Source organism: Eptatretus burgeri, chromosome 6 (genome assembly GCF_056783735.1).
Source record: "Eptatretus burgeri isolate ZD-2024b chromosome 6, Ebu_testis_v1, whole genome shotgun sequence".
Taxonomy (NCBI): domain Eukaryota; kingdom Metazoa; phylum Chordata; class Myxini; order Myxiniformes; family Myxinidae; genus Eptatretus; species Eptatretus burgeri.
The window spans coordinates 76,298,409-76,311,126 of NC_140966.1; the positions used below are offsets into that span (position 1 = coordinate 76,298,409).

At 45.5% G+C, this 12,718-nt stretch overlaps 1 protein-coding gene across 1 annotated transcript in view; it reads right to left on the reverse strand.

The window, feature by feature from the left end:
- LOC147025108 (uncharacterized) overlaps nucleotides 1-12,718 on the reverse strand; it is a 125,055-nt gene that overhangs the window by 3,051 nt on the left and 109,286 nt on the right. Inside the window, exon 3 of the mRNA XM_085885727.1 lies at nucleotides 11,069-11,122. Within this exon, the coding sequence (XP_085741853.1) occupies nucleotides 11,069-11,122 (54 nt within the window). The remainder of the gene's footprint in view (nucleotides 1-11,068; nucleotides 11,123-12,718) is intronic.

The following is a 12,718-nucleotide window of genomic DNA, read 5'->3' on the forward strand; positions in this document are numbered from 1 at the left end:
ACAACTATTATGTGGCTCTGAACTCTGAGAATGGTACTGCTGGTGTAAAATTCCTCCCCCTGTTGACTGTGTGTTTCATTAGTCCTTGGTTTGGAATAGGCAATGTCTGCACACACTGAGCATTCCACTTGAATGGCATGTAAGCATTATATGTGGCCTCAACAAGGACCCTGTCTCTCACTGTTGACGTCTTCCCCCTTTGTTTTTTTGAAGTCTTCCCCTTCACGGCACTGAGCTGGAAGAACACGTCCTCATCAACAAAACCAAAGTTACCATGTAACTTGGTAACAATGCCTATGAACACTCACTGCTTCTGTGGTTGGGGCTGAGCCAGGAGTTGCACATAGGACAATGCATCCTCAACCCTCAAATGCTGGAACCAGTGCCCTTTCAAGCATCCATTCCTTTCCCTTATTTCTTCCCTTTGTTCAACAATTTTGTTTCCCATTTCCATAATTTTATTCCTTTGTTCATCAATTTGTCCTTTCACCCTATCAATTTGTCTCCTCAATTCACTATTCATTCGTTCCATCACTTTATCCCTATGTTCATTTTGTCTCCTCATTTCCCCTCCAATTATGTCTTTCAATTGTTCATTCCCTTTCTTTGTTCCATGGTGAACCGGAGAGCCAGCGCACCCGTTTCCTGACCCGATGGCTGAGGAATGGGGAATGTTCCTACCCTATCATCACCTGGCTCTACCCCCGACTCGCTTCCTACTCATCCTTACTACCTTCCCACCGAACTGCCGTCTCCAGCACGTGTTTAATCTCCTCAGGAAAAACAATATTTTCCTTAAATTTCCAAGTGTTCTTTTCTCCCAATACCAATTAATTATACAACTTGTACCTCGGTTCTACAATCCCCTCTCCTCTCCCTCGATGGGAGAGAGGTGATCGCTTAAAAATTAAGATGACCAATTGTTTTATTTTATTTTTTAAGCTTAGCTCGCTCCGACACCAAATGCCATGGTCCAGATGGATTCAAAACTCCCACCCTTGATCAACAAATGTCGATCAAGGTTCAAATTGCACGACATGACAACAATTATCATGATCAACAATTTTGTGTCCCTTGTGAAATTTCGATCAGAGTTCAAATCCTGCACTCCCGCGGGAGTTGGGGGGGGGTTCATATCCCACTCCCGATAAACATTAGTTGATCAGGGTTCGGATCCCACTCCTGACACCAAATGTCATGGGTCAGGTGGTAAGGTTAACCCCCCCCCCCAACTCAATTGTGGTGGACGGACTTGTGGTACAAACGTTAAAACAACCACCAGGACCATGATTATAGTGAAAGCGCAAAACCAAACTCGGCCCAAAACAGCACAACACTGCATCCATTTCGTTTTAAAATCACATTGCACAACTAATCGCTTGCCCAGCTTAGAGTTAAGCACCTCACAATTCCAACACAAGCCCTTAGCGGAGCCTGCATGTAATGAATTGCCACATCATGCCCATGATAACCGAGCCGACTCTTCGCGAAGGAAACATAAACATAGCAAAAAGTTTAGGGAAAGTTTATTTACATATTTATCCAATCATATTCAAAAATCACCTTTTTAACCCAAATTTTCTTTACCACTTGATGTACTTGCTTCACAGATCAATCATTATAAGAGGTATTTGCACTGGCAACGTCTCGTAGTTATTAATTCATGGCAATCGTGAAACAATTCCAATATTCTCATTTGAGTTAACATTATTTTATTCAATATATGCAAGGAATTTTGCCTGCTTGAGTCGATAAAGTCCATATTTGTTACTGAGCGTCTGTACCATCAGCTCAGTTTCCTGATGAAGGGTTACGATCCCAGCAGTAGTTTGGGAAGCAATTTGTCTTCAACATCCATCAACTAATGAAGACAGCACGGTGAGTTTAACGTCCATCCGAGGGATTACGCATACATTAATGAATCGCCCTACCTGCTAAACACCAGGATGACAGTTTATAGCTGGGTTTGATAAAATGTTTAAAGCTGCTTTACAAGCAGCTATGTGGAACGCCTTGTGGAGGACAGACGACTGAAGGAAAATGAACACCGTTTGGGGCCGGGGGGGCGTTACTCCCCCCGCCCCCTAAATCCGCATATGAATTGAATGGAGGGTTTCAGGACCCATAAATCTTCAGGCAGAGTGTTAAAGCAGGCTCTGTAAGCTTTTCTTTTCGTGGTTTGGTGGCTGGCTCATGATGAAGAGCAGAGGGATTTTTGTTGTGCGTGTTCTTAATCCCTTCTGTCTGCTGTTTAAGCATGAATACATATTATGTTCGATACTTAAAATATCCCTCAGATATGTGCACATGTGTCTCGGTGCAGTTTTGACTGGCAATTTTAGTGTGTCTTGAGTCATGAATCACATTTTGCCTTGGGTTGTCTGGATGGTGAGTGTGTTCCGTGTGAGAATTCCTCACTCATGTTGTGGTTAGGCCGTGGGAGTCAGAAAGGATGAAAGCTCGGGCTTTCTCACTGTTTGATAACTTTGCATGCTATTTTGACTTTTAACACTGTACGTTGCATGCATAATAAATGGATGGTCTCCGAAGAGCATACATTTATTTATTATGCTGACCCCAGGTGGACATCGAGTTCTTCCACCACAGTTTGGCGAGCCAGGCAGGAGCACTAACCTCGTAGGGGTGGGGCCGGCCGGGAGTGACAGCTCAAAAGATGGCCTTTATGACCATCTTACCTCAATACGAAAGTTCTGGTGGACAAACAAACAGACAGACAAACAGACACTTGATCGCACTTAGGTTTTGCGTATGCTAACATGACACTGGAACCAGTGCCCTTTCAAGCATCCATTCCTTTCATATATATATATATATACATACATATATATATATATATATATATATATATATATATATATATATATATACATACATATATATATATATATATATATATATATATATATATCTTCTTCTTCTTCTTTCGGCTGCTCCCTTTCGGGGTCGCCACAGCGGATCATCCGTATGATCCGCATAGTGATTTGGCAAAGTTTTACGCCGGATGCCCTTCCTGACGCAACCCTGGTCGCCTCTTACGACACAGGGATATATATATATATATATATATATATATATATATATATATATATATATATATATATATATATATACATATATATTGTTACGTCTGAGGGGGGGGGGTATGCATTCAAAGGGTAATTAGGATGTTTAATTAGGTATGCCATGCTGTTCGAGTTTACCAGGATCTCGATGTAATAAGTAGCAATTCAGTGGTGATAAGTTGTCTAGTAAATGTCCATTTCTTCAAGGGGGAAATGATAATTGTCACGTAATTAGATAGAGATACGGGATAGGGTAAGTGTGTCTGCGTTAACCCCTTTTAGTATTCCCTGGAGGCTTGCCATGACGTCACAGGACATTGCTGCGGATGGCTCCGCCCCGTGATCACGATTGGCGGAAGGCGACGGCGGAGGGCCAATAAACGGCTCGATTGGAAGTGATGAGGACTCGAGGATAAAAAGGCTCTGTTCGGGGAAAAGGCAAAGAGGAAGAAGATCGGGACAGAAAAACCGTTTTGGTGGAGGCTGTTGTGCTGGGAGCGTGCTGTTTGTTGGGCTGATTCGATCCTGGATTTGATCGTGTCTCGTGGCCTTGCTGTGCCTCGTGCCTCACCCTGGTTGGCTCTGGGGTTCTGCTGGCTTGGAGTACGGGGTCGAACGGCGGGCGGACCTGCCTCCCTCTCCTGCTCGCAACTTGGCGCCAGAACTGGTTCCCTGGAGGCTGTGAGCGGACTTGGGCCAGGACCAGGAGGTCGACAGCACCATGGTGTCTCCTGCCCCTGACGAGCGCAACGCCAGCTCGTCCGACGCCAATCCAGGGACTGTTGCGTCTACACCACGGGCCAGCCTGACCACCAGGACCTGCTACGTTTTGTGTGTGTGTGTGTGTGTGTGTGTGTGTGTGTGTGTGTGTGTGTGTGTGTGTGTGTGTGTGTGTGTGTGTGTGTAGCTGGCGCCTTAGAGGGTTTGAGATTGGTATATCCATTGAAATTGTTTGTGTTTTCCCCACGCCCGAACCCACACCACCATCCCATCGAATCGCCCCGGATCCCTCTTCTTGCGAAGTCTTATTATTTCTGGTTAGAGAAATAAACATCATCAACTCAGTGAAAAGCGACTCGTGCCACCTTTCTCGTCCCGTTTGCGGTAGAGCGATTAGAACCGCCATCTTTGGGTTATAAAAAAATAAACCGCCTCCATCGTTTCGGCTCATTCTACGTTAGCGGGACTGTTCAAGTCCCGTGGACGTCACATTGGTGTCAGAAGTGGGATGTTCGAACCCCTCTAAATTATATTCGGTATCGGGAGAATATACCAGAACTGAAATCTCGCCACGGATTGGAATATAAAATTACTACAGAAAAGCGCGGGAAAATTTTGGCGGGATTTTTGAAATTAAATTTAATTGGCGGCAAACGGGACTTCTGCACCATGGCGGATGTGCAGATGTTTGAGGAGGAAGGCCACGTGTCTGGCAGCGAGTCGGGGGAAGAAGGGAGAGATGGGGGTCGGATTGGAACCTCCCCCATTCAGAGCGTGGACCGTGCTTCATTGCCCATAATGGAGCCGGCAGCGCAGGAAACCGGCGCGATGTCGATTCAGACAATGTTGGAACGTTTAATAGGGGACATGACAGCACAAATAGCAAATCAATTCGTGGCACAGAGGGCAGAAATTACGGCACAGAGGGCAGAAATGACAGATCAATTGGGGGTAATGGGGGTACAGTTGGGTGCACGGATTGATTTAATGAGGGATGAATTGGGGGAAAAGATGGAGAAAATGAAAACTGAGATGCAGGAGTGTGTGGATGTTTAATTGGGGGAAAATACAAAGTAAATTCGAGGATAGATTGGAGGAAACAAAGGTAGAAATTACATTGGAGGGGGAAAATATACGAAAAAAATTGGTAGATAAAATTGATGCAACGAACATTCGGGTTGATAAAGTGGATGAAAGCCTGGAACGTCATCGTGCCTGTGTGGATGCTCGTATGCAGCTGCAAGTAGAAGAGTGGGGAGAGCTGAGGAAGCAAGGGATGAATTTGGCGGAGGAGGTAAAAGGATTGGACGCTCGTTTGGACGAACAAGATAAAATTATGAGCCAAGATGAAGTCTTGGATAAAGGCCAGGTAGAGCCGTCTTTTGTTAGTAGAGTGTCCGGGTTGGTTGAGGAGCAGCTACAAACTCGCGACGGAGCCTTGGAGGAGGTTGTGCGGGCCCAGAGGATCCTGCGGGACGAGGTGAATCGGTCCATTCAACGTTTGGAACAGGAGGCAAAATTGACCCATGAGACCCTCACCACAAAACATCTTTGGCCACAGTGGGCTCCGAAATTGGATACGCAGCCACAAGGGTGTTTGATCCCTGGGCTGGATTCGGACAAGGGAGAAACTGAGAAGCGGGCCACCGTAAAAGTGATCCCCCCTGGTAAATTTTGACGGGTCAGGGAGCCTTGAAGCTTTTCTGACGCAATTTGAGTGTATTTCCCGACTAAACGGGTGGAATGAGCGGGAACGTACAGGGAATTTGGTGGCAACGTTGCAGGGACCAGCCGCAGATGTGTTAAACGTGATTGCGGAGGGATGTTGACCAGCTCCCACATTTGCGAGGCGTTGAGCCGTCGGTTTGGGTTCGCGGCAAACTGTGATCTGGTGCGGGCCCAGCTCCAGCACCGCAGATTAAAGCCGGGTGAGACAGTGCAGGAGCTGGCACAGGACATTTACCAATCAGTTAGGATCGCGTATCGGGACCTTACAGTGGAAGCATGGGACAGACTGGCACTCGAGAAATTTTTAGCTGCTCTTCCTGACCCTGAGGTCCGAGCACTAGTGGAGTTACAGGATCCACCCACCGTTCACCGAGCGGCTGAGTGCGCAGCCAGGCTGGCCTCGTGGAGTCGGCCGGGTCGGGTGCCAGAGAGGCCATCGGTGACGATCCGACAGGCGGAGATTCGGGATCAGGGAGAGGGGCTGGGAGAAATTGGCATTACCCAAATGTTACAGGAAATTTGCCAGAAACTGTCAAGTTTGATAAGGGGTAATTCGGTAGTTGGTGCGCCAAAGCAGCGGGGTCCAGCCCAGCCAATATAGCAATTAGATTATGGCCGAGGGGGTCCGGAACCGGAAGAGACATTACATCGATACCCACGGGGGCCTTTTATGGGGAGTTGTTTCCGGTGCGGGCAAAGAGGACACATGCAACGATATTGCCGGTACCCGGCGATGGAGAGACCCTCCAATAGACTTTCAAGCCCGGAGAGGATGAATCCTCCTGCTGAACCGCCAGGTCTATCTGAGATGCCCTTTCCTGGGTCGAGTCCGGAGATCACTGTCGGGGGTCGGGGAGACTAGATCGGGTTGAGCATTTCGGTCCATGCTCGGCTGGTGAGATTGTGGCAAAGTGCCTCCTTTTGTGAAAAAAAATGAATTGTGGGAAAATTGGCATGGGTTTGTAAGTTCTGTTGGGTTTTAGAGTGACAATAGGGACAGTGGGTAATTGGTAACAAAGCGGGCACAAGTGGCTGTCCAATGGCTGGTGCGTGGATCGGGTGAGGAAAAGTGCTGTGTGAGTTGTTTCAAGTTAAGAAGTGAAATGTATGGTGCACACGTTGATTTTTTGTTGGACATGGTGTGGTGGCAGGGAAGGTCATGGTCGGTGAAGTGTTAGAAATGCAGGTGTCACATGTAAAGCCGATGGGATGGGGGAAGTCATGTGGGTTTTGTGGGTGGGGATGATGTGCTTGTCCACAGGGATTGCTGAAGCTCACGGTGAGCAGGAATTGCGACCCCCTTCAAGGAGAATCACCCCTGGTGGCTAACGGTGACAGTGTCTGGAGGCAACTGGGAGAGGGTCTGGTTGGGCGACCAAGGCGGGTAGGACCTTGGCGACCCAGGAAGGCCAGAGGAGCCAGTGAGACCCCTTCCAGTGTGTTGTATGGGGTTAGAGCTGATGGCTACCAGGGGGGTGGGAATCAAAGGGAGCGGGGCGGAGAAACGTCCGGGTTGGACTAAAGCTTACCTGTGGGCATGGTTGCACCTGAGATGCACCCATCATCTTGTGGGAACCCACCCAACGGCCATGACGGGATTCAGCCTGCATCATTAAATTGGGGACCATGACCTAGAAATGTGATGATGACCATGGTGTGAGTGTTGTGAAGATGTGCGAGTCCCACTCGATCCCGCACAACTTGACATGTGCAGCAAGGGCATGAGGTCCGCATAATTTTGGGGCAAGCAAATTTGAAAATTGGCTCCCCAGGTAACGCTGGGTCTATTAGCATCCACTGGGGGACGCGGTCAAGTGTAAATATCCCGTGAATAGTGTCGTTAAGGCTTAGAGTAGGAATGTAAAGTATAAGTGTTGCGTTTTTTGTTTTTTTTGTGGAACCTTTGGTTTCCCCTCCACAGATCACTGGAAGAGTGTTGGGCAAGAGCGATGATCCAGAGGATGGAGTGCAACTTCGCTCAGTGCTCTCATGTGATAAAAAAAAAATGAATGATTGTTTAGGCGAGGATAAGGCCATAAGGGGGTAGTACATTAAGCAGGATAGGTAAGTTAGCTGCGGCTCGCTGCCCATTGCCCCTCCTACTTTATTTCGTTAGGTTAATTAGGTGCGAGTCAGTAAGTGTTAAGGCTGGTACGGTAGCGCCTGTGATATACCTTGCAGGAGCTGCGGTACCAGAGGAGGGGGCAGTGTTACGTCTGAGGAGGGGGGGTATGCATTCAAAGGGTAATTAGGATGTTTAATTAGGTATGCCATGCTGTTCGAGTTTACCAGGATCTCGATGTAATAAGTAGCAATTCAGTGGTGATAAGTTGTCTAGTAAATGTCCATTTCTTCAAGGGGGAAATGATAGTCACGTAATTAGATAGGGATACGGGATAGGGTAAGTGTGTCTGCGTAAACCCCTTTTAGTATTCCCTGGAGGCTTGCCGTGACGTCACAGGACAGTGCTGCGGATGGCTCCGCCCCGGGATCACGATTGGCGGAAGGCGACGGCGGAGGGCCAATAAACGGCTCGATTGGAAGTGACGAGGACTCGAGGATAAAACGGCTCTGTTCGGGGAAAAGCCAAAGAGGAAGAAGATCGGGAGAGAAAAACCGTTTTGGTGGAGGCTGTTGTGCTGGGAGTGTGCTGTTTGTTGGGCTGATTCGATCCTGGATTTGATCATGTCTCATGGCCTTGCTGTGCCTCGTGCCTCACCTTGGTTGGCTCTGGGGTTCTGCTGGCTCGGAGTACGGGGTCGAACAGCGGGCGGACCTGCCTCCCTCTCCTGCTCGCAACTTGGCGCCAGAACTGGTTCCCTGGCGGCTGTGAGCGGACTTGGGCCAGGACCAGGAGGTCGACAGCACCACGGTGTCTCCTGCCCCTGACGAGCGCAACGCCAGCTCGTCCGACGCCAATCCAGGGACTGTTGCATCTACACCACGAGCCAGCCTGACCACCAGGACCAGCTACGTTTTGTGTGTGTGTGTGTGTGTGTGTGTGTGTGTGTGTGTGTGTGTGTGTGTGTGTGTGTGTGTGTGTGTGTGTGTGTACCTGGCGCCTTAGAGGGTTTGAGATTGGTATATCCATTGAAATTGTTTGTGTTTTCCCCACGCCCGAACCCACACCACCATCCCGTCGAATCGCCCCGGATCCCTCTTCTTGCGAAGTCTTATTATTTCTGGTTAGAGAAATAAACATCATTAACTCAGTGAAAAGTGACTCGTGCCACCTTTCTCCTCCCGTTTGCGGTAGAGCGATTATAACCGCCATCTTTGGGTTATAAAAAAAATAAACCGCCTCCATTGTTTCGGCTCATTCTACGTTAGCGGGACTGTTCAAGTCCCGTGGACGTCACAATACACACACACACACACACACACACACACACACACACACAGGGTGTCCCAAAAGTTACCTCGGGATTTAGAAATTAAATAACATTTGTTTTTTAATAATTTGTTTTTCTTTTCTTTTCAGAATTTAGATTAACATTTGGAAATTACCCATGGAAAAATTCACAACTTAAGGCCCTGTCACACCTTGACTATTTAGCCAGCGTATGCTGACGTATGAAAAATTTGTCTAAAACGCTGGCACACGTCCAATAGGTTATGGGTAAGTTTTGTATACGTTAAGAGCACGCTGGCATACGTCGGAGTACGCTGGCATACGTCATAGTATGCCGAGCTCATCGACAAATTTTAACACGCTTGAAATTTTTTGACGTATGCCAGCGTATGACTCACACGTTCCGCATACGCTGGCCATAAGTTGAAGGCACGTTACGCGATCGTTGACACATGTTACTTGTAAGTTACTCATAAAGTCGAAACACGTCGAGGTAATGTTTAGCATCAGTGTTCCAGACTCCCTGGTTTTTATTTTCTTCTTCGGTATGACAGTGATGTTGACGCTTTGATTTCTAGTGCGGTTATAATATAATATAATTAATAGGCTGCCGCTCAACGATTCAAATCATACCACACCAGAAATCGAAGTGTCAACATCACCGTCATGCCGAAGAAAATAATAACAATAATGATAAAAAAAAACCAGGGAGTCTGGAATACTGACGCTAAACATGACCTCGACGAGTTTCGACTTGTGAGTAACTTACAAGTAGCGTGTGTCAAATTGTGTCAACGATCGCGTAACGTGCCTACAACTTATGGCCAGCGTATGCAGAACGTGTGTCATATGCTGGCATATGTCAAAAAATTTTAAACATGCTGAAAATTTGTCGACGTGCTCGGCGTAAGACGACGTATGCCAGCGTGCTCTTAACGTATACAAAACTTACCCATAACATATTCGACGTGTGCCAGCGTATTCGGCAAATTTTTCATACATCGGCATATGCTGGCTAAAACTTCAAGGTGTGACAGCGGCTTGACACTTCGATGTCTAGTGCGGTTATGATTTGAATCGTCGAGCCGCAGCCTTTTAATAGGCTACGCCACGTGATCGTCGGCGATACGCTGCCGCGTGCTATGCATAAGTTAGACTATCGTGGGGCATAGGTTGTGAACGCCGACAACACGCTCAGCATTCGTTGATACAAGTTATCAATATGTTATCGAAACGTTCTGTGTACGTTACAAATACGTTATGCATACGTCCAACTCGCTATGAATACGTCCAAAACTGGAAAAAAAAACATCAATAGTTCAGCGTACGCCAGCGTTTTACATACATTTTGATACCTTGCCATACGCTGGCTAAAACGTCAAGGTGTGACAGGGCCTTTAACAAAGAACCAAAATCGTGGAATTATATTTTAAATTTCATTGATCAATTATTCTCACCCAAAGAACATGGACACCGAATAATTTCGCGAAATTCAGAAATTTCTTGGCCATCACGTTCTCCTGATTTGATGCCTCCCGATTATTTTCTTTGGGGTTACCTAAAGGAGTGTGTATGTACATCAATAAGCCCCATACAATTCAGCAGCTCAAGGACAACATCTGTGCAGAAATTCGAGGGCTGCAGCCAGTTATTGTCCACCGTTATGGAAAATGCTGTCGAAAGAGCCCGTCTTAGCGAAGCCAAAAATGGAGGACATCTCAGCTGCATCATTTTTCATAAATAAAGCAAATTTATCTCCATTTTGTAAATTTTCGTTTGGTATTAAAAATAATCATAAAATATTAAAAAACAGAAATGTTATTTAATTTCTAAATTCCTAGGTGACCTTTTGGACACCCCGTTTACAGTATTTATGATTGACGTACATACATACATTCATATAGCTTCATTGCTGTGACATCATTTTTTTTAAGAGGGAAAATAGGGAGGAAAAAAATGTTTGGATGATCTTTCTTAATTTTTGAAGAAGGTCTTTATGTGAGTTCAGTACTATATTAGGGAAAACGACTTGCAATTTTTTTTTTCACTACTGCACTTTACCTCCTTCATGAAAGCAAGGCAAATACAGCACCCCCACCTTCAAAAAAATTAATATGTGGATCATGCCTTACATGAAAAGAAAAAATAAAGGGAAAACATTTTGAAAGAACAATTATCACCTTACTTTTTGCCTCCATTGCTTCCAAAGGTTCATGTTTAAGCTGGTCATTGTTCAAGTCTGCAAAACATAAAAAATAAATTCAAAGGCATGGAAAACTACATTCTCCAACCCCATCCCCCAAAAGCACAACACATGACAGCAGCTTCCATTGTTCAACAGTGTTCAATTCTTATGGAAAAGCTTATGCAAACAGTACATCTCAGACAAGAGCATCAGACATCACTGCTCATACGGCAAGGTGAACAAGACAAACAGTGACTTTGATCATGGGCTCTATTCATCCCAACCCCTCATTCCTCACACACAGAGAAAAGAAATTATGCTTCTGAGCCGTGTATGCACAACAATCACGAGGCAATTATTTATCCCTTTAATACCTTGTTGTAGTCGTATACAAATCCAATACATGTATGCACAATAAAGGGCTATACCATGTCCACAAAATATAAAATTTGACTGTTGAACCTTTCCATTAAAAAAAATAAAAATAAAGGGACATACAAGTAAAATACTAACGATTAATATTGTATCATTTCAAGGCGCAAGGAGATAATTTTAAAATCAAACAATGTAAAAAACCTGCACCCACAATTTTCAGCTTATTGAATTGTTCGTTGAAACCAGCCTGCTGGGATAGGTACGATTCCACATACATGTAAGCCAGGCATGGCTGCACTCGACATACATGGGTTTATTCTAAAGTGAAGGTACTGCTTCCATTGGCTTGCTATTCATTAACATTTAGCCAAAATGCTGTAATAAAAGAAAAGGGGAAAAAAATGTTGGCACAACTATGAAAGACAAATTTATCTGTCCTATTACACGGCCTCATAGCCTCAGGACTCTTACGTATTGACTTATACATTGTGTGCATGCTAATACAAGTTGCTTGTCAACTCTAGAGTCTAGACTCGTCCGATAAATTCGTCATCCGTCCGATAAATCTGACGTGCTGTAGCTTTCTTTTATTCATTGTTTTCTACTGGTGCTACATGACGGCAGTAGGAATAAAATAAATAAAAATGCAACAGAACGTCAGATTTATCGGACTGCTCGAGACAATTGTATCGCAAGGTGTGTTCTGCAAAAAAGTTTTCATTGTATCCGGACAGCGAAATTGCTTCGTTTTATGCGCGGAGAGATACGGCCGATGAAATGGGCTGGCCTTGCTTGTGATTAATTCGCCGCGAAGCAAGATGTCTGCTGTGCTGCGCTGTTCACGTCACCTCACTGAAATATTTCTGATATTGAGCAGTATTCAAATCGAATGTACATTAATGAATTACGAATAGGATTTAGTCGAACCAGTTGTTATTTCCGAGTCGTCCTTCGATGTCCTCCCGATCATCATGAAATCCAGGAATTTCATCGCCATTTTTCTCTGCTTGTCCTGCTTCGGGCTCGATCTGGTAAGGCCGTATTTCATTTCCAGTTGCCTGAACTTGACCTCCCGCGACTATGTTATTCGACAATTCTCCATGTGATTCAGACCAAAATCCTTCATTTCTCTCACAATCACTGTCGTTACCAGACAAATGAAAGTCCATGCCATTCATTATTCAAAATCAAATGTTCGATTTTTTTAAAGCAGAAATGAACGAAGCGATTGAGTCGACCAATCAAATGTGGAAACACACAGGAAGACAATACAAT